Raw genomic sequence first — 21,891 nt, 5'->3', positions numbered from 1 at the left:
GATTCAAGTACATTATGAAAGGATTTCCTGAAGGAATGATGGGGGAGATGAGGGAAATAAAGGAAGCAAAGGGTTTTCAGTGAGTGGCACAGGTGTCCAGTTGCATCTGAATGCACATGAGACAGCCCAGCGAATACAAGGGTCTGGGCAGATGGATACAATGGTCTCTGGAGCAGCAATGGTAGGCTTCCCCACCCAAAGATGCAAGTGGGGACTTCCATCTCCCTTGCTCTGCTTGCTGTATCTCTCTTAATGTGGCCTGGGGTCACAGCCACCGCTTAGACCCTGAGCTCCCAGGAGTCAGAAGCTGGTCCTCAGGGTGCCTCTCTCAAGAAGGTCAAGTGCAGACAGACTTCCCAAGCCTGCTCTTGTGCCTGTCAAATCTCAAGGACCCACTTCCCATGTATTGGCCTCCTGGTCATTCCACCCTCTCACCTGGACGTTCCGAGAAACACCATCTGTAAAAATGACACCACGACCCTCAAGCGACTTCTGGATACTCCAAGGCCCTCTCAACTTTGCATGTGGCCCATCCTGTCAGTGGTCACACCCTCTATACAGCTCTCCTTTACTGACTCTCCACTGTCCTCCCATCCAAAGATCTCTAGGAGGCATGGTCACGGGCTGAGGGCCTATGCAGGCACACTGCCCCTCTGAAGTTTCCCACAGGAGTGAGACTGTTAGGCCATTAGGGGGCAGGTGCAGGAATCGGAATGTCTGGGTTCCAGTTCCCTGATCTGTGTGATAAATTCTCTCCCCACACCCTAGGCCTGTTCTTCTCTAGCTCTAACAGTGGAGGTTGCAGCAAGAGCAAATGAGTTTCATTTTCTGTCTTGACCCGTTTTCTTACTGGCTACGTGGTGTACGGTGTGGAGAAGGATCTCAGGATGGAGCTAGGACTAGCTGGTAAGAGATCAGCAGTTGATTAGCAACGTCTGCCACAGGACATACATGTCCTGAGCTACCCATTCCTAGGTTTGATGATCTCTGGGTCCCTTCTAGCTTTGACAGCTGAGCTTCCTGGAATGGATGGAGCCCAAGCCGACCATCACAGCCCTTCATAAGCATACCTGTCATAGTCCTGAATGATCTGCCCAACCGCCCAGATGGCCGACAAATATTCGTTGGTGCCCATGGGGTTGATATAGTGCAAAGAGGAAGGGTCGAGGGGGTTTCCATTGGAGGCTGTGAAGTCTATCCCAACCTGCAGGAAAAGGCCAGAGACCCCAGCTCCCTATCTTGCCTCCAGGGAACAGAGAGACTGATGGAACATGGGAAGCCCCACTCATCACCCCACCCTGGCCCCCCTTCCATAAGATGGTCCCAAACCTGGAAACTGACCATGTTACTCCTCTGGCTCTAATGCCATCTGTGGCTCCCTATTGCCAGAGCATAAAGTCTACTGCCTAGATGTGATATAAAATCAACGTACAGCCCCAAACCTTTTCCCTGTCACAGTTCCATTTCCAGGCCTTCATTCATGAGGTTCCCTCTACCCGAACAGCCAGGCCATTTTTTCATTTTCCTCCAATTTTCAGGCCCAATTCAGACGCCACTGCCCCACTGAAGCCTTCCCAGACACCTCTCCCCCACACCAGGCCATCTCCCCATTGTCCCTCAGATCACCAAGGGGCACCAGGACCTGGGGCTGGCTGGTAGGGCAGTGCCTGCACATCTAGTCACACTGGGTGCTCACTGCAGGTAAGATGCATGGTTCCAGAGCCAGGTCCACGGTGGGGCACAGAGCACCAGGCAGGTGCCCCACATGGACTGAGACTGGCAGATGGGCAGGATACTGAGTTCCACCTGCTCTCTCAGCCCTGAGGGTTTCCAACCCAGCCTCTGGATGGGAGCAAGGAGGGGTTGGGCAAGGCCAGAGAGGGACCCAAGGCATGAGATGGCCACCCAAGGACTCAGTTGGGATCAGCCAGGGACCACTGCAGGGGCACAGCCTGGAGCCTGGCACACAGGAGGTGCTCGGTATCGTCTGCAGAGTGAACACAGGCACACAGGAGGAATAGCAGGGCCTGGGCTCTCTGCAGGGTAGGGGGGCTATGACAGCTAGCAGGGTTATAGGTCAACAAGACCAACCCCCTGCCTCCTAAGAGTCCTGCAGATGACTTCCAGCCCCCATGGGGTCTAGAGGTGGTGATGGAGAGCAGAGAGGCTAGGTGGGAAGTGGGCAGAGTATAGGACCCCAGCAGGTTCTCCCCTGGTCCTGAGGCTTCCCTTCGGGTGAGGAATGGGACAAGTCTGGGGCATACACTCTAGGCCACCGGCAGAGCGACCATTCATTCTCTCAGTGAGTATTTACTAAGCACGTGCTACATGCTGGGTACTGAGTGATACCTCGAGGGTGGAGAGGAAACAAAACAGCAGCCCCGCACTCAGGACACTCACAGTCACTAGTGGGGCAGGGACAGTGAAATATACTTGAGAATCCACTGCAGGGGGTGTGGGTTTGATCCCTGGTCGGGGAACTAAGATCCCACATGCCACGTGGTGTGGCCAAAAAGTAAGAAGAAAATTAAAAAAAAAATACTTGAGAAAATTTCAGAGTGGCATGTGCCCTAAAGTTACTAAAACAGGAGACGGGACGGAGAGGAATAGGAGGCCTGGGCAGAGGTGACCTGTGTCACGGCCTGCAGGGCAGCAGACACAAGAAGGTTCTGGGGAAGAGTGTTCCAGGCAGGAGAAACAGCAAACACAAAGCCCCAAGATGGAGCAGAGCTGAGCTGGTGCGTGGGGGAGCAGTGAGGATCAGTGTGGACAGAGCTGAGTGAGCAAGGGGAAGGGTGCAGCAGATAAGGTAGGAAGGGAAAGGGGAAAGAACTGGCTTTTTTTCCCTCCTGAAGAAGTGTAGCCTAACCAGTGATGCTCAGGGCTGAGCATCCAGGCTCTGACCTGCAGCAAAACCCTGACTCAGACCCATCCACCCATACCCTCTCCTCTGGGCCAGACACAGCCCATGCCCTGGGAAAGTCCTTCCTGAAGTCTATCCCAAGTCGCTCCTGCTGAAGTCGTAGCTCAAGCCCTTCAGGAGGATCCTCACTGGGGAGGGGAGAGGTGGCGTGAGGTAGGGTGGTGGAAAACCTTACGGTGAACATGAGCTGGCAGCCTCCCAGGATGTAGTCCAGGAAGGAGTAGTCCCGGGTTATCTGGAAGGAATCAGAGAGGTCAGTGGGCCCCCACCCCACACCTGAGGGCTGGCCCTCACTTGGCCATGCTCTCCACAAACAACCTTTGGGGAGCTGTCGCTCTGGGCCCAGATGGTGGTCAAGGAGGCCGCAAAAAGCAGATGCACCTGATCTGATTACCGCAGAACCCAAATCCTGCTGTAACAATGGAGCAACGGTTCCCAGTTGGTGGAACATCTGTACACACACAGATGCACGATAAGTCCAGACAGTGTCCCAGGGCCTAAAGTCAGTAACAACTACCAATTATATGACAGCTGCTGTTTAGTCACTAAGTCATGTCTGAGGCTTTGTGACCCCATGGACTGCAGCCCACCAAACTCCTCTGTCCATGGGATTTCCCTGGCAAGAATACTGGAGTGAGTTGCTGTGCCCTCCTCCAGGGAATCTTCCACACCCAGGGATTGAACCCTCGTCTCCTGCACTGGCAGGTGGATTCTTTACTGCTGAGCCACCTGCAAAGCCCAATTACATGATAAAGAAAGCCTCAATGTGTTGCCATTTGGTCCCTAAGTCTCTCTAGCTCTTACCCACCTCGACTTGGAACAGGGAGAGGCCAGGCCACCGGATCAAGACCTTCTGCTGTAAATTACTAAAGCTGTTAAACATAGTTTGGATGGTCTTTGTCTCCTTTTGGCAAAGGATACTGGCCTTCCAATATTGGTGACATTAGAAGGCTTCCTTGCAAAATAAATGTTTTTAAGTAAAAAAAAAACACCAAAATGGGAGGAGGTGGGGGGCTGAATACAAAAAATAATAAGGCGGGTGCCAGAAATCCAGAAGGGGGATGTGAGTGACACAAGTTTCAGAAACAAGGACCTGAAATCACGATGTTGCAACCCACCAGCTTCACTGCCACAGGGTTCTGCTGCGTTGTGACCGCACTGACGCTCACGTACATCTTAGTCTCCAGGTGAGGAAACTGAGGCGTGGGGGCGGCCAGCTGGTAGAGCAAGTGACGGGGACCTTCAAGCCCGGTGTTCCGGGCTCCTGATGCCCTGGCCGGTGCTGCCTTCCTTAACATCCCACCCGATTCCAGCAGACATGTGGCCACCAGACATCCGGGGGCCCGGCCCCTGGCCTCAGCCTGGCCACAGTGGTGTGAACATCATCACTGTGGGCCCCGGTGGCCCCAGTTACACCACAGGGCAGGAACCTGAGCCCTCACTAATGTCACTGCGAGGGGATAGGGTGTGCCGGCCCAGTGTTCTCTCCCCCTCTGATGCTGAACACGCAGGGGACAAGCCTGGGGAAAAGCAACTCCCTACAGTTACCCTGGGCCTCCCTGGTGGCTCACTGGTAAAGAATACCCCTGCCAGTGCAGGAGACGCTGGTTCCATCCCTGGGTCGGGAAAATCCCCTGGAGGAGGAAATGGCAACCCACTCCAGTATTCTTGCTGGGAGAATCCCATGGACAGAGGACTGCAGTTCATGAGGTGGTGAAGAGCTGGACACAACTGAGCAACTAAACAACAACAGTTACCCTCCAACCAGGAGACCCTGGAAGGTCATCTCATGCCCTCCTTGACTTTGGCACAGGAACAGGATATAAGACTTTATATGCTTAATCATGTTAACATTTCCATTCCACAGATGAGCAGACTGAGGCCTAGTGAGGTTAAGCTCAAAAGGTCTCAGAGCCAGAACAGAACTGGCAGAACCAGGATTTGAACCCAGGCCTTGCTGGCTCCACTACCCACCCACTCCAGTATTCTTGGGCTTCCCTTGTGGCTCATCTGGTAAAGAATCCACCTGCAATGGGGGAGATCTGGGTTCGATTCCTGGGTTGGGAAGATCTCCTGGAGAAGGGAAAGGCTACCCACTCCAGTATTCTAGCCTAGAGAATTCCATGGACTGTATAGTTCCTGGGGTCGCAAACTGAGTTGGACACGACGGAGCAACTTTCCCTTCCCTTCACTTGCTGGCTCCACACCTAGTGCTCTCTCTCTTCTGCACTGACATCTCTCTGGTGACCCCAAACCTTGCCCCTGCACCACGCCCACCCAGGCTGGCTCACCTTGCAGGAACGCAGGATAATCACCCCTGAGTTTTTATAGTTCTTCTTCTTCTTTTGCTTCTTGGGGTTGATACACTCAAACTCCCGCTGTGCAACACAGGAGGAGAAAGAGCTCAGCCTGGGGCTTCTGCAGGGACTGACCCTCCCCTGGGCCCCAGAACCTATTCTACAGCGTTGACCAAGGGTTAGCACACCTCCTCCAGGAAGCCCTCCCAGAACTGGTTCCTGCCACCCTGGGCTCATGCCTCCCAGAGCTGGTCCTGCCACCCATGGGCTCCAGCTCATGCCTGGAGTCAAATGGATAGCTCCCGAGGGCTCACTATGCACTTCACCTGTATAATCTCATGTAATTCCCACTCTACTCTTTTGCCTCCACTTGACAGATGGGGAAACTGAGTCTCAGAGAGAGTGAATGTCTTGCTCAAGGTCATAAGACAGAGAGGTGGGATCTGAGCCCCTGTCTGCCCCTGATTCAAAAACTCCTGCCCCTTCCCCGTCCCCTATGGAGGTCTTGGGGTCATGCCCTTGTGCACATCTTACCGGGACACCGTCACGAGCTTCACACATCTGTGACACCGAGGTCTGGAACTCACCGATGAAGTCGTGGCCCCCGTCATTGTCGTAGTCATAGCACATAACCTGCAGTGGGTCCAGCAAGGTCACCCCAGAGCTGCCTACAGCAGGCACTCACAGCTCCTCTCAGTTTCCTGAGCAAACCCCATGTCTTTTTTTGGAGTGGTGGTGCCTCCCTCTCCCTCTCTAGATCTGACTACCTGGCTTGGGGTGATGACTGTAGCTCCTGAACTGCCTCCTACAGGAAGCCTTCCATGATTGCTGGGAAGAGGAGAAAGGGTGTTCACTCCAGTAATGGAGATTCCTCCCTCTGGTGCAGGAAGCTGCACACCCCACACACCTGACACTGGGCTGCTACTCTGTCTTGGGTTGTGGCCCACTTGGCCTCATGGGCCATGGCCTGGAGTCCTCCCTAGACTTGTACTTCTTTTCCTGAGATGGGCACAAAAGTCCCAGCTTGATATGCTAACTTAGCTGCCATTACACTCCTAGAAGGAGGGCAGGAATTACTGTACCCATTGTACTGATGGGTAAACCGAGGCTCTAAGTGGGAACAACTGGCCCAAAGTCTTACAGTGGCAGCAGGACAGCCAGGACCAGAACCCAGTTTCCTGGTGCCCCTCTGGGGGTCCCTACACGGCCTTGCTGCCTTGCCCCACCCTGTCTGCTCTCAGACCCGGCCCCAAGGACTGAGGGCTTTTAGAGACTAGCAATCACCATCTTCATCACAGCGACAACACTTGGTTGTTTCCAAGGTGATTCTGCATTCATTAGCTTAGCGAGCAGCACACAGCCCTCCGGGAAGAACAGGGCAGTCACTCTGTTCCCATTTTAAACAAGAGGTTCACAGAGATGAAGGCCCTGCCCAGATCAGTCAGAGAGTCAGGCAGACCTGGGACAAGGACTCAGGTCTCTTGCCCCTCCCCACCATGGGTTCTTTTTCCATCTTAATAAGAAAGAGCTTTGCCAAGGCATCCCCAGGAAGCCTCAGGTGACCGTGAGGCCAGAGCTGGCAAGGTGGACAGCAGGATTCCCACAGCCCCCCTCACTCACCTGGATGGGTTTCTCCATGTCCCCATCACACAGGGACACCAAGGGCACGGTGAATGGCTTCCACACGGGGTCCAGTGTGTACTTGATCACCTGCACGACAGTGAGGGGGTAGGGGTGAGCTGGGACCCAGGGGTGGCAGTGCTCTGGGATCGGGCCAACACAATGGGACAGGGGGAGGGCAAGGTGGAGAGACCCACAGCCACACTTTTGGGGATGGACGTGAGCACCCCCGTGATGAGGAGGGAGCAAGTCCTTAGGGGCCATCAGGGGTTTCCCTGGACACTGTAGAATGTGCCTGCCTGGTCCCATCCTGAGCTGTCAGGGTGGCCAGACTGCAGGCCCACTGGCTCAGAGACCCCTGGTGCCCTACACACCCACCTCAGTCCTGTGGACCAGCATCCACTTGCCGTCATCTCCTGGTTTATAAAACTCGAGAAATGGGTCCGACTTCCCGAAGAGATCCTGGAGGAAGCGGGAGGATGTGGGTGAGGGAGGCATAACTACCGGATTCAGATGGGGTGGGGGTGTGGCCCAGCTGTCTCCCCACCCCACCCCACCCCCAGCATCAGGAGCGGGAGCTGCTGGCCCCACCCCCTCAGCCTCTGCAGGGCTCAGCAGAGACCCTGGCGGTTGCAGCCTCCTGGAACCAAGCAGCATCCCCAGGAGAAACCGCCCCATCCTGGGGTGACCAGAGCTTGTGCTCAGAGAGCCGGAGGCCTGGAGCCTGTAGAAGTTACAATTCCAGCATCTCAGGTGGGGCAGGACGTCAGAGAGAGAATGTTCCAGGGCAGGGGGAGGTACCCAGCAGAATGGGATTTTAATTTATTTTAGTGGGGTTCTGAAAAAATAAAAGCAAAATTATCCTAGCAGAAGAGTTCTTTAAAACTCCATTTAAGAAAATGTGGACTCTATAACAAGTGACATTCAAGAGGTGGGAGACATAAAACAAAGGAGTAAATACCATACATTGGGACTTCCCTGGTGGTCCAATGGATAAGAATCCGCCTGCCAAGGCAGGGAACACAAATTTGATCCCTGATCGGGAAAGATTCCATGGAGCAACTTAAGGCTGCACACCGCAACTACTGAAGCCCACACACCTAGAGCCCGTGCTCCGCAACAAGATAAGCCCAGCACCACAGCTAGAGAGTAGCCCCCGCTCAGTGCAATTAGAGAAAGCCTGCCTGCAGCAACGAACACACACAACCACAAATAATAATAATATATACTAGGCAGCAATTAGTGATAAGGAGACAGGTAAAGGAGGAGGGGGACGGAAGGTTAGGGACCACTGCAGAGTCCTTTAGGGAAGGCTTAATTAGAAGGTGACATTATAAGCAAAGGCCTGATGAAAGTGAGGGAGGAGCCAGTCATGAAAAAATGCAGGGCGAAAAGCATCCCAGGCAGAAGGGACAGCAAGTGCAAAGGTCCTGAGGCAGGAGGGTGCCTGGTTTAATCCCAGACAGTGAAGAGGCTGATTTGACTAAAACAGAATGAAGGCAAGGAATGTGGAAGGGGTGAGGTCAGGGAATCTGGGGGCTATGGATGCATTAGGTGGGGTCCTGTAGGTTATTGTAAAGACCCAAGCATTTACAGAGATGGGGAGCCCTAATGAGTAGGCTTCCAGTCATGCCTTGAATACCTCTAAGTGATAAGAAACTCACTACCTCAGTGGTGAAGCAGTCTTAGCTCGGAGTGGCCTGCAGGGCCATGTGCAACGGACTTGTCCCTGGAGGGGCAAGGAAGGCAGTGGCTGGAAGTCCCAGGCCATACAACCCCAGAGCTGGGGAGGGTTGCTGCCCCTTGATGGAGAACCCCCTCCCCTGCCTGCCTCACCTTCTTGTCCAGCTTCCTGCCCGCCAGGCTCAGCGTGATGACCCGGTTATCTGACAGCTCCTGAGCAGCGATCTGCAAGGCCAGAGGAAAGTTGGGGGTTGAGACCTGTCTCCAAGACTCCCTCCTCCGACCTCCTTTCAGGCAGGGTGGACATGGGATGCCCTAGCAGTCAATTCTCCGGGGTGGGGCAGGGAGAGGAAAAGTAGTACCATGTGACTTGGCATAAGCCTCTTGTCTTCCTAAAACCTCAGTTGCCATCTTCGGGGAAAGTGGGGCTAAATAACTTATCTGGATCTGAGAATCAGAAAGTGACCCCAACGTAGCTCAAGACAGGCATGAGATGGTGCAGGGAGACGAAGCGGGGATCAGACACAGGGATGGTCTAGAGCCCTGGGGAGAGGTTCTGGGTAGAGGAACAGCCTGCCAGGCCTCCTCATCCCCCCACTGCTCTCTCGGCTAGGACTCCCTCTCCTCCCACACCTCTAGGATAGCCCTACCTGCTGAACGAGCTATTTGACTCGGAGAACCAGGGACAGAGGCCAGGCTGGAGGCCCCTCGCTCCTGCCTCCCCTCCAGCTGAGACCTTGCTCAACAACCCTGTAGGGTAGGCCCTATCATTACCCCTATTTCAAAAGAGGTGGGTACCCAGGTCTGGAGGGGAGCTGCTGGAAATGCTGGGGGAGGGCACACCAGCTGGGTGGGGTCCTTCTGGGCTGGCTTCCATGTGGAGGACAGCTGACCAGTGGAGGCACTTAAATGGGGAGGTTTTGCACCCCAAGAGGTGGGAGGAGGCTGGGAGGGGACATTCAAAGTGGCAGAACAGTGGATAACAGCCTGGGGTAAGTGCTCCCTGGTGGCTCACACAGTAAAGAATCTGCCTGCAGTCTAGGAGACCCGGATTCCATCCCTAGTTGGGGGCGGGGAAGATTCCCTGGGGAAAGAAATGGCTACCCACTCCAGGAATCTCATGGACAGAGGAGCCTAGCGGGCTATACAGTTCATGGGGTTGCAAAGAGTCGGACATGACTGAGCCACTAACACTTTCACTTCGTGCTTAGAATTTAGTATGCCTGAACTCAGGCCCATGGTCATGAATCGGGTAAAAAAACAGCTGAGATTGCTGGGTCCCTCCCAGCCCAGAATGCACGGCTCCACAGGCAGTGGGGAGGCAGGAATGTTCCAGAGCAGGCAAGTAAGGCTTCATGAGTGAAGACACAGAGGTACAGCCCTCCTCCTCCCAGCACGGCCAGTTTCCTTGGCGTCACAGGCTCTGAAGAGGGATAAGCCAGGAGAGAAGCTCACTGGCTGAACCGCCCCGGGGCACTTTTTCCTCTGGACTTCTGTTCCCTCATCTGTAGAAGCAGACTCTGCCTTCCCAGAGTCTGAGGACCAAAGAGCTCATCTGCTCAAAGGGCCTGCATATCGCAAGAATCACTCTGCAGCGTAGGGATCATTGCGCATCACCAAATCTTTGCGTATCAGAGGAATCATTGCGCATTGCAGCCATGAGCCAAGCTAAGAGGGGCAAGGAGCTCCTGAAACCTCCCGAAAGACCCCCCAAGGGAGGACAGCAAGGGTCAGGGCCAGGAGGGGATGCAGGGAGGAGTAGGAGCGGCCCAGCCCGGGGAGACGCCGTGGGGACCCCTGGTAGTCCCCCTCCATCCCCCAGCTTGGCAGCCCCAACGCATCATATGTGGAGCCAGGAGCCCGTTGCTAAGAGACCTGTTGCCAAGTTGTAAGTTGGGCTTTTTTACTCCAAACAAAGCTGGTTATTATCTGCCAGTGAAGAGGCCCATTGATGGGGGGAGGGCAATGGGCAGCGCCGGTTGGGGGTGGGGAAGGCGGTGGCGGAGAGTGCCCATGGAGAGCGGGGGACGGGGCTGGTACCGTAATCAAGCCCTTCCCCGCAGGCTTGTCATTCATCAGCAGCAGAGGCCGAGTGATCTTCTTGCTGGAGACGATCTGGAGGGAGAGAGGAGGGAGAGGTGCTAGAAAAATACTCAACAGGCACTGCTCGCAGCACAACACTCCATGCCAGGAGCAGGTTAAAACCTCCCCCTGTGGGATCCCCGCCGTGGGGGACAGACCGCCACCACTGCTAGCTCCACTGGGCAGCTGAGGCGACTGAGGCCCAGAGAGGTTGAGACTTGTCCGAGGTCTCACAGCTGGGTTGGAATTCAGGCAGTCCGATTCCTGAGGACCTGCAAGCCCCCAGGAAAAGGCTCTTGGAAGGCTCACATTCTGGAGGCTGCTGAAGAGGGGCTGGCCAGTAACCGCCTCCCCCAGAGTTATCCAGAGACCCCCACCTCCCTCTGAGTGTGATCCCTGATGGAGAGGATCAAATCCTGACTCCTTCCATGTATTTTCAATGGTTTGAATAGTGACATTCACACAGGATTCAAGGATCAGTACAATATAGGGAGGACAAGCGGAACACACTGTGAAGCCTCCCTCCCACCCGCCTCTGTACCCCCAGTCTCACTGCCTCCGTATGCCACCACAGTTCTCTGTTTCTCAGGGGAAATGCTCGTATTTCTTTGTGCTGATGTGAGCGTGTTCTTACTGTCCCTGTGCTAGCTTTTTCTCCCCACCAGTTCCACTCTCAGCCTTCTCTGTGCCACTGTGGACTACATCACCTGGCTCCCCTGTCTTCTAGATTGTGGGGGTTCACCCCTCCCCTCAGTGGGGGTCTAGCAGGAGGGAAGAAAGGCTAGGCTGAAGCTTTGCTGCTCATCATCGGCCTCGGTTCCAGTCCTAGGGCCTCCCCATGGTGGTGACAGCTCTCCCCTGCCCCCGGCAATACCACTTCCTGCACTGCCTGCCCCTCCCTCCAGACCTGGGGTGGCCCGGCTTCCGCTTGGGTCAGGCCCCATGGTGTCCCCATGGTGGTGACAGCTCTCCCCTGGCCCCGGGCAATACCACTTCCTGCACTGCCCCTCCCTCCAGACCAGGGGTGCCCCAGGCTTCCGCTTGGGTCAGGCCCCATGGTGTCCCCATGGTGGTGACAGCTCTTCCCTGCCCCAGGCAATACCACTTCCTGCACTGCCCCTCCCTCCAGACCAGGGGTGGCCAGGCTTCCGCTTGGGTCAGGCCCTGTGCAGGTTTCCCCACCCCTTGTAGGTTCCTGCTGTGCCCACTGGTCCTTCAGCTCTCTGCTCCGTTACCCTTTGAGGGTGTAGACACATCGTGGGGACCCTGAGGGACACAACCTCACTTCTTAGGCCACTGCCGGGTCCTTGCTTTTTTCATTGACCATCATTTCCTGGAAGGCCCAGGGCGTTTCAGTCTCCACAAGAACCTCCTGGAGCCGTTCCCATTTTATTCACCCACTATCCCTATAGGCTGAGCAGAGCAGTCATCACTGTTCCCAAGTAAAACAGGAGGCTCAGAAGGGGCTTGCCCTAGAGCCCAGAACTGTTAACACTGACCAGAACTTGTATCAGGAAGTCTTAGCCCTGCAACTTCCATAAGCACACCAGAGAGTGAGCCAGAGGGGGGGGCGTAGCCCCAAGAAGGAAAGGAAGTTGCCCAGGGTCACACAGTGAGCCAGCCGCGGAAGTGGGACGACCAAGGGTATCTTCGTGGCTGGTCCAATGCTCCTGCCCCTGGAAGTCCATACCACACCTGCTTGCTCCTGTCACTCAGAAGCTCTGGCCACAGGGGCCCACACCCCTCTTTGTCACTGTGCTCAGTGTTGGGATGAGAGCACTTCAGGCCAGCCCCGAGCCCACCTGGCTCCTTCCCCCTTTTGGTGCCTGCGGGCCCCCAAGGCTGTCTGCATTTGTGTTGCCACCTCCAGAGGCAGGTGTGGAAAATGGGGCCAGGGAATGCAGGCAGCAGGAGACTCCCTAGGAGGTGCTCCATCCTTAGGAGCCAGGCAACTTGCACGGACTCTGTCCTCTTGGGAGGGCCCGGCTCACCGTGCCCAGGCTGCAGGAGAACTGGCCCAGGAAATCATGCTCCTCCAGCTGCATGCTTGACTTGTCCTGGTCAAACAGGGCAAACTTGAGCTTTTGCACCTCCTCAAAGTGGTAGTCAAGCACGAACTTCTTGGAGAAAGCGGGGTTGAGGTTGTTGATTGCAGTTTCTGTCCTGTCGTACTAGCAAAGGAGCAGGGAACAGGGGTCAGAGTCAGGTAGCCAGCTCACCCCTTCTTTGTCGTCGTTTAGTCACTAAGTGGTGTCTTTTGTGACCCCACAGATTGTAGCCCTCCAGGCTCCTCTGTCCCTGGGATTTCCCAGGCAGGAATACAGGAGTGGGTTGCCATTTCCTTTGCCAGGGGATCTTCCCAGCCCAGGGATCAAACCTGCATTAGCCGGTAGATTCTTTACCACTGAGCCATTAAGGAAGCCCTGTTAACCTCTTCCTGGGCTACAGGAAATCATGGTGTTTATTCATGGAACACCCATCTCTGTGCCAGACACTCAGGGCAGTTATCCGCGTGGCTGAAGCAATCATTACTCCCAGCTCACATAGGAGAACACTGAAGCACAGAGAGGTTAAGTGACTTACCCAAGGTTGAACAGCTAGAGGGCACAGCCAGGATTTGAACCCAGTCCTGACTCCAGCCTTCAAGCTTCTAACACACTGGCTCTGGCTCCATGCCCAGGTTCTAGGATAAGAGTTCAGACCCTGTCCCTGCCAAGATTAAGTGACAGAGGGCGTCTCATTTCCCATCGGAAGCTCAGTTCCCACTTGTGTAAAATGAAAGGGTTTGAGTGTCTGTGGCTTTGCTTCCTTTTTAGTTGTGGAGAACCCTTTCTTCAAACCATGTTTTCCATGAAGCTGAGAGAAGAAACAGGAGGAGGAGGGATACTTAGGGGGAGGTGAGGTCAGGGTTCCCTGTCCTCCATGGAAGCAGATGTTTGTACCTTCACGGAACCCTGGGATGTCAAAACTGGGAACTGAGCACCCCCCACCCCCCATTGAGAGTGGAAACTGAGGCCTGGGGAAGGACAGGGCCGTACACTGGGAGCCACTGGTGGGGCTGGGACAGGAACCCCGCCTCCTGGCTTCTCTGCACTGAGGCCCCAAACCACGGAGTCTGGGTGACCGTCTATTTTGGGGCCTGGGCTGTGTTGATTTTTCCTCCCACCCATTCCATTTCCAAGGGCCAGAGAGCAGCAGGGATGGAAGAGGTCTTGGCCCCGGGCTATTTTTAGCCAGGGTGGCTGGCCTGGGTGGGAGAGAGATGGAGGTGGGTGCCTGGGGGAGGAAGGGGTGGGGCCGGGCGGGAGTTCCGGAAACCTGGCAGATAGGCCTCAGGCTTCTCCCAGCAGTCCTTGGCTGACCCCACATCCCAACTCTCACTTCCGGCTGCATCACCATGTGCTGGGTGAGACAGGTCAGTCCCTCCCCTCTCTGGGCCCCATTTTCCCCTCTGTAAAATGGGTCAACAGCCCATTTCCTTGGCATCATAAGAAGGAGCCAACATCTGTGAAAACTCTTTGTAAACCACTGTATGTTCTGGGGAATGCCCACCGAGGCCTCGTTAAATAACTATGAAAATTAAGAGACATATTTTGGAAAGTTTACATGCATGCAAAATTATCTGGAAGGCTGGATACCAAACCGTTCACAACTGGTTCTCCCTGACAGGTGAGTTCCCAACCACTTTGATTTTCTGGATTGTCTCAGTTTACTACAATGCATATAGATCCCTTTTGGAATAGGAAACAAAGCCATTTTTAAACCTTGAAAGCCTTAATGGTTTGCATTTCTCAGTATCCTTCCTTAAGCTACATCTTTCCCCAGTCCACAGGCTGAAGTCTTCTAGCTCAGAAATCCTTGGCTGTGGCACCATCAGCATCCTCAGCTCTGAGGCTCTCCAAGGTAGGCATAAAAAGAAAAAATCATTTCACAGATGAGGAGACAGGCTCAAAGAGGAAGAGCCACCTGCCCAAAACCACACAGCAGGGAGTAACAGAGCTGAGACTTGTCAGAAACAGGGAACTCTGTTAGGCTTTGGTCCCCCGCTGAGACGGGACCAAAGCCTAAGAGTTCCCTGTTTCTCTCTTTGCTCCTCACTGACTGTGCTCATTGAGGAATAAGTGGGGAAAGTTATTTTAAAAATGGAAGCAAGCATTTTGCAAAACTCTCTTTTAACCATCTATTATAGTAACCTAACGGAGAAGGCAATGGCACCCCACTCCAGTACTCTTGCCTGGAAAATCCCATGGACGGAGGAGCCTGGTAGGCTGCAGTCCATGAGGTCGCTAAGAGTCGGACGTGACTGAGTGACTTCACTTTCACTTTTCACTTTCATGCATTGGAGAAGGAAATGGCAACCCACTCCAGTGTTCTTGCCTGGAGAATCCCAGGGATGGCGGAGCCTGGTGGGCTGCCATCTATGGGGTCGCACAGAGTCAGACACAACTGAAACAACTTAGCAGCAGCATAGTAACCTAAGGGCTTCCTTGGTGGCTCAGTGGTAAAGAACCCACCTAACAATGCAGGAGACACGGGTTCGATCCCTGGTTTGGGAGGATCCCCTGGAGAAGAAAACACAACCCACTCCAGTATTCTTGCCTGGGAAACCCCATGGACAGAGGAGCCTGGCGGGCTACAGTCCATGGGGTCGCAAAGAGTCGGACACAACTGAGCGACTAAACATCAACAGTAACTTAAAATATAACAAACACTAAATATAAAATTATGTAAACATAAATCTACAAATTATTCAGTTCTATCGCTCAGTCGTGTCCAACTCTGCAACCCCATGGACTGCAGCATGCCAGGCTTCCCTGTCCATCACCATTGAATTATAATAAACACAAATATAAATATTTTAACTAATATTATAAACATTTCAGAATAACAATTTTCCAGGTAATCCCCAGCTCCCCCTCCAAGTACTTCTAAGGGCCTGACCCCAGGGAGGCAGGGGGAGCGCTCCCCAACGACTGCGTCGCCCACCACCCAGGGCAGCGCACACCAAAGGGCCTCACCTCCATCCACCTGCCATCCATCTCTGTGAAGAGGACACAGAAGGGGTCGGACTTGGAGGTGACATCCCGGTCCAGCAGGTTCTGGCCACTGACCGACAGCTCCACCTTGCACACGCAGTACTGGGAGCCCACGGGGGCCGCCCCCGAGGCTGGGGCACCCCCACCGGGTATGTAGGCCATAGGGGCTGGCAGCGGCGGCGGCAGCAGCGCCTCACAGTCTAGGGAGACAACGCTGAGGGTCAGAGAGGGGACAGACATCTGCTAAGGCCCTCCACACCCTGGGGAGGCACCACCAGGCCCTCAAGATGCGGAGACTGAAGTGTGCGTGTGTGGTTGGGGAGGGGAAGGGGGTGGGGATGGGGCAAAGCCTGGAGAAAGAATGCATGAAATGCATGAAAAAGGAGTCTCTGTAGGTGAGTGTTTAGTTTGTCCCTGAAGTTGTTCTCTGCTTTGGTCTGTCTTTACCCGTGAGATACACGCAGGTCCAAGTTGCTCCTGTCAGGGCAGTAACAGATCACGGTGGACACAGGCATCCCATTCATGTTGCCAGGAAAACCTGGGCTTCTCCTGAGCAACTGACACCTTGGCGCCTTGCGACACCGAGGCTCGCTCATTCACTCCAGAGTGTTTACCAAGCATCTGCTGAGTCCCAAGAACTGTGCCAGGGCTGGGCCTGGCAGTTAAGAAGATGGCCTAGCCTCAGCCCTCTCTGAGCTCCCGTTCCAGCCTGGAGGGCAGCCAGGTCTTGTGGGCTGGAGGCTCCCAGGGGGAGCCAGGGCTTTGTTCTGAGAGTGATGGAAGCCTTGGAGGGTTTTAAGCAGAGAGGTGACATGATCTGATTTGTGTTTTTAAAAGCTCACTCCAGCCCCTGTGGGGAGAAGGGGTTGTTAGACAGAGGAGAGGCAGCAGGGAGGCCAGCGAGGAGGTGGCTGTCATCCAAGCAGAAGGATGGAGTCACAGTGGCAACCCGGGGCCCAGCCCACTCCCTGAGCGCTAGCTTCTCCCTGGGCCCAGGTCTCAGGAGGCCTGAGTGTGGGGCTCCATACGAAATCGCCCCGGGGTGTGCCTGGCAGGCAGAGGATCTGGGCAGAGACAAAGCCAGTGCTCAGCCCCCTCCCTCCCACCGTCTGTCCCTAGAACCTCATTACAATCACACGAGCCCAGAGCATCAGGACAGCACTGCAATTTGCCTGCAGGATTTATTCATGTCGTGTAAAAATTAGTTTCCATCAGGGGCTGGAGAGTCGCGCTCCCGCTCACTGTGCAGCTGGGTAGCCGTGCCCTGTGGGGGAGGGGCAAGCAAATCCTCGACTCAGCGAGGAGAACGGGGAATGGTGATGTCCTGCATAGACATCGTGGACTTCCCTGGTGATCCAGTGGCTAAGACTTTGCGCTCCCAACGCAGGGGGCCCAGATTCAATTCCTGGTCAGGGAGCTAGATCCTGCATGCCCCAATTAAAGATCCCGTGTCCTGCAACTAAGACCCGGTGCACCTAAATAAATTTTTTTTTTTTTTTTTTAAAAAAAGGACATCTTGCCAAGGGGCTGAGAGAATACCTGTTTATGCTTATACCTACCCATGGAGGATGCGGAGGGGAAGCATGGCAGCCACTCCCATTTTGCAGATAAGCAAATTGAGGCTCAGAAGCAGAAATCACCTGTCCAAGGTCACATAGGAACCAGCAGAGGCAGGGCGTGAGCCAAGTCTCCAGACTCCCAGGCCAAGGTATGGCGTTCCGGCCAGGGCAGGGGGACTGCTGGGCATGGTGGGAATCTAGAACCCAGGTGGGGGCTATCTGGGGTGTCAGCCAAGCCCGAGGGAACCTGAGGCTCAGAGGGCCCCAGAGCGCCCAGGGTCACTAGTTCCTCTGGGGTTGCCCGGCCCATACCCGTCTCTCTCATCATCACTGATGGGGTGGATTCCAGCTCCACCTCCTCTCCACCTCACAGGCTCCCTTCCTAACAGCCAAGATGCCACTTGGGCCTCCATCCCCGCCCCCACTGCCAAGTCAGAGACCTCTGTTTCATTCTGGGGGGCCAGGTTCACACACTTCCTCGTGCATGTACACACGGACACACACATATACTTAGGCCCCCAGACTAACAAGTGTGAAGGCAAGCACTCAAATGATCACACTGGGGCCTCTTCTTTCCGCTCTCCCCCAGATCTGAGCCACCATCACCACGCGGTTACTGCACTGTCCTCCTTCCCCTCACTGGCTCAGCCTGGCTGAGGGTGTGGCCAGGAGGGCCAGGTCCCATGGGAGGGTTGGACTGGGCGGGGCTCCTCAAAGCCCACTGCCACCCCACCTGGATCAGCTCGCAGGCCCCAGAGAGCCGGAGCGATGGGTGGGTGGGGAAGGGGCACTCCTCCCCCAGTTAGGGGCAGGTCCCCCATCCCCAACTCACCCTCTGGCTGGAAGCTTCTAGATGCCCGAAACGGGGAGCACATGGTGTCTGCAGTGGGGGCAGGCGAGGGTGAGTGTGGGTCCCTCTGTGCCAGCCGGCAGCGGGCAGGCGGGCCAGACCCTGAGTCCTGACGCAATGGAAAAAGAAACCACAGCCTAGGCTGGGCCGGGCCCCCTCCCCTCCTACTCCAGCAAGAGGGCCGGCGGCAAGGTGTCATTAAGGGAGGGCTGGGCCTGCCATGCGCATCTGGGCAGGGCGGAAAGCTCCCTGATGCTTCGCCCCATGCGCACCCCGAGCCCCGCAGGTAATTGGAGGCTTCGGGCTGGAGAGGGGGTCTGGGGAGTCCGGGCCCGCTTGTGGATGGTCCTGACTCCTGGCCCAGATGGACATAAGCCTTCTGGGGTGACCAGCGCCCCAGGGAAGGAATCGGAAGGCAGGGATACAGAAGGGATAGTATTCCTTTTTACAGAAAGCCAGGCAGAGAGCGGGCAGGGCTTGGGAATTCCCCTTCATTCATTCAGTCAACATTCCTTGAGCACCTTGGGCTACAACAATGGACAAGACTCAGGCTTAAGCTCCCACAGGGTCCACTGGCCCCAGGCTTCTAAGGCATTTTACTCTTCAAGCAGAAAAAAACAGAATTTGCGGACTCTGGTGCTGAGCCACAGGTCTAAGAACATTCCAGTTTCAGCCAGAAACCTAGGAACCCATCATACTTGGCCTCCCTCTTTCCTTCAGCCCCTATCCTACTCCTGCGGTCAGTTCTACCTACAAGATGTATCCAGCGTCGTCCCCATCCCGCCCCTTCCACTCCCCTGGCCAATGTCAGGTCTCCCTGAGCAACCCCAGACTCTCTTTTCCACACCAGAGCCAGAGGGAGTCTCGAAACATTCAATTTGGGGGCAGGGGCTTCCCTGGTGGCTCAGTGGTAAAGAATCTGCCTGCCAATGCAGGAGACACATTTAGGTTAGATCCCTAATCCAGGAAGATCCCACATACCACGGAGCAACTAAGCCCGTGCGCCACAACTACTGAGCCTGTAATCTAGAGCCCGGGAGCTACAACTACTGAAGCCCGCTTGCCTAGAGCTTGTGCTCCGCAACAAGAGAAGCCACCACATGAGAAGCCTGAGCACTGCAACTGGAGAGTAGCTCCCCACTCTCTGCAACTAGAGAAAAGCCCGAGCAGGAACGAAGATCCAGGACAGCCAAAAATAAATACATTAACTAAAAGAAAAAAACATGCAAATCAGATGCTACCACAGCTCTCCCTGAAAATCTCCCAGGGCCTGCACTTCCTGGTCACACAACCCAAATCCTCTCCCGACCCTCCCCTTCATGCCATGCTCGCCCTCGCTCCCTGTGCCCCAGCACACTGGTCTCCTCCCGCTCTGCAAGTGTGCCAACCTCGCTCCTGCCTCAGGGCCTTTGCACTTGCTCTTCCCCCTGCCAGAGATGCCTTTCTTCACACGACACATCTTGGTTGTCAGCTTAATGTCACCCCCCCAGAGGCCTTCCCTGGTCACCCAAGCGAATGTAATCTCAGCCCCACACCATTTTCTTTGCAGATCAATGTGATGTACGAGCATTTTACTATTTGTCCAACTGCCTTGTGTGCTGCCTGTCCTTCTAGAGTGTACATTCCACAAGGGAGGGATCACCACTGTTTTCCCAGCACCTAGAAGAGCACTTACACTGTGGGCAGGTGTGGGATAAACAGGTGCCAGATGAATGAGGAAGGGACCGCCCCCCCACCAGCCCCGCCACCGACAGCCCCAGAGGAATCACAACCACTGCCCCACTGCACACATCACGCAAGAGATCACAAAGCCCTTTCTGAATCCTGGGACCCTCATCACTGCTCCAAGAGGCCAGCACTAGAGGGGTTCACAGTCCCACTTCACAGAGGTAGAAACTGAGGCTCAAGAAGGGGCAGTGGTGCCAGGGAAGGGTGGTGCTGAGGCTAAGAGCTATGGCCACCCAACCATCTTTCTCCCTCTCTGCTGACCCCAGTGGCTCAGGACCCAGAAGCTGGGTTATGCACCCCACCCACTGTGGGGAAGAGACGCCAAGGTGGCCTGCAGAAACCCCAATTCAGAGATGGACAGTGACGGGAGACACTGAGAGGGGCAGGCTCGAGGGGCAGGCGCGGGGAGAGGGATGGCAGGGGGCAGGGGAGGCAGCGGGGGGGAGGTGGAGGCAGCAGCCTCCACTGCAGAGTCTCATCTGGTGGAGACCAGGGGGCAAGTGCAACAGCGGGTGGCCTGTCAGAAATGGGGGGCCTCGTGCGCCCTCTGAACAAGCCTGCTCAACCTGACACCTGAAAAATGAAATCCTGTTTTCAGTGCCAACCACACGAAGTAACGCTCTATAGACTCTTGTCGTGGAAGTTACAAGGACAGGAGTGGGTCCTCTGGATAGTACCGTGCCAAAGTTGAGAGCACAGACTCTGGACTCAGACTGTCGGGGTTTGAATCCTTGGGGCTTTCATTTACCTGCTGTGTGGTCTCAAGCAAGTTACTTACCCTCTCTGGTCTTTGTTCCCCTTCTATAAAAAACCGGAACAGGGACTTCCCTGGTGGTCCAGAGGTTAAGAATCTGCCTACCAATGCAGGGGCCATGGGTTCCATCCCTGTTAAGATTCCACAGGCCCAGAGCAACTAAGTGCCATGGGCCACAACTATGGAGGCTTCGCGCCTAGAGCTCCTGCCCTGCAGCAGGAGAAGCCACTGCAGTGAGAAGCAGCCCCTTCTCACCACGAGAGAACGTCTGCATCCAGCAATGAAGATCCAGTGCAGCCAAAATTAAATAAATAAATAAAATACAGAAACCTTAAAAAAAAAAAACAGGAACAATAAAAGCGCTTTCATCAGGTATTGATATCGAGGATTAAGCGAGGTGAAGCACTTAGAATGCCACTCTGCAGCTCCTGCTATTAGCAGTGATTCCAGATGGCTGGGGTCAGGGGGACAGATGTGTGAGGTTTATGGTGCGTATAAAGGGGACCAGGGGTTAAAACTGGTTGAGTACATGGTCCTAGGCTCCCCTTTTCAGCCGGAAGTCAAAGCTCAGAGATGCCAAGGATGGTAAATGCAGGGTCAGGGAGGGAATAACAGACTCAGACCCCACACACTTCAAGGTCTATACTCCTGGGCCATGGCCCCCAGGATCCCGAGGGCATCTGAGCCTTCATTCAGGCAGCAGACCGTGCTCAATGGGGTCTGATCACTGACAGCAGAGGTTCCCACAGTGGCCTCTACTGTCATCGCTCCAACTATGGTTCCCAGATGGGCCTCCTCCCTCCCTCCTGCAGGTTCCTGGGCCCCAAACAGACCCGCTTAGTCAGAGTCCCCAGAGTAGCATTTGTGTTTTAACAAGCCCTCCTGGTGGCAGGGCTTCCCTGATGGCTTGGATGGTAAAGATTTTGCCTGCAATGCAAGAGACCTGGGTTTGATCCCTGGGTTGGGAAGATCCCCCGGAGAAGGGAATGGCAACCCACTCCAGTATTCTTGCCTGGAGAATTCCATGGACAGAGGAGCCTGGCGGGCTCCAGGTCATGGGGTCTCAAAGAGTCAGACACAACTGAGCGACTGATACTTTCACGTTCCTGGTGACACTAGCAGTGGGTTCAGGACACACAGATCCCAGAGGGGTGGGTAGGTGGGGTATCTTGTTAAAATGCAGTTGCCAGTGCCCACAGGTCTGGGGAGGGAGCTGAGAGTCTGCATTTCCAACAAGCTCCTGGGTGCTACTGAGGCGGCCCATCTGAGACCACACTTTGAACACCAACCTGCTCCATGGCCCCCCAGTGGCTGACCACACCCGGGGATGGCTGTGGTTTAGCCTGCTCTCGGCATAAT

General features: G+C 55.0%; 1 protein-coding gene across 2 annotated transcripts in view; it reads right to left on the bottom strand.

Moving 5' to 3' along the window:
* CPNE2 (copine 2) overlaps nt 1-21,891 on the bottom strand; it is a 55,222-nt gene that overhangs the window by 16,422 nt on the left and 16,909 nt on the right. Inside the window, exons 2-11 of one of the 2 annotated variants that reach the window (XM_005218746.5) lie at nt 15,624-15,841; nt 12,597-12,776; nt 10,564-10,638; nt 8,677-8,748; nt 7,219-7,302; nt 6,841-6,930; nt 5,755-5,853; nt 5,215-5,301; nt 3,099-3,158; nt 1,071-1,204 (exon numbers count right to left, since the gene is read on the bottom strand). In XM_005218746.5, the coding sequence (XP_005218803.1) occupies nt 1,071-1,204; nt 3,099-3,158; nt 5,215-5,301; nt 5,755-5,853; nt 6,841-6,930; nt 7,219-7,302; nt 8,677-8,748; nt 10,564-10,638; nt 12,597-12,776; nt 15,624-15,803 (1,061 nt within the window). In that variant the 5' untranslated portion in view covers nt 15,804-15,841. Of the gene's footprint in view, nt 1-1,070; nt 1,205-3,098; nt 3,159-5,214; nt 5,302-5,754; nt 5,854-6,840; nt 6,931-7,218; nt 7,303-8,676; nt 8,749-10,563; nt 10,639-12,596; nt 12,777-15,623; nt 15,842-21,891 lie in introns of those variants that run through there. The other variant, NM_001243331.1, reaches the window with a different exon arrangement.

Source organism: Bos taurus, chromosome 18, assembly GCF_002263795.3.
Source record: "Bos taurus isolate L1 Dominette 01449 registration number 42190680 breed Hereford chromosome 18, ARS-UCD2.0, whole genome shotgun sequence".
NCBI lineage: Eukaryota > Metazoa > Chordata > Mammalia > Artiodactyla > Bovidae > Bos > Bos taurus.
This window is presented reverse-complemented; position numbering and strand designations above follow the sequence as displayed.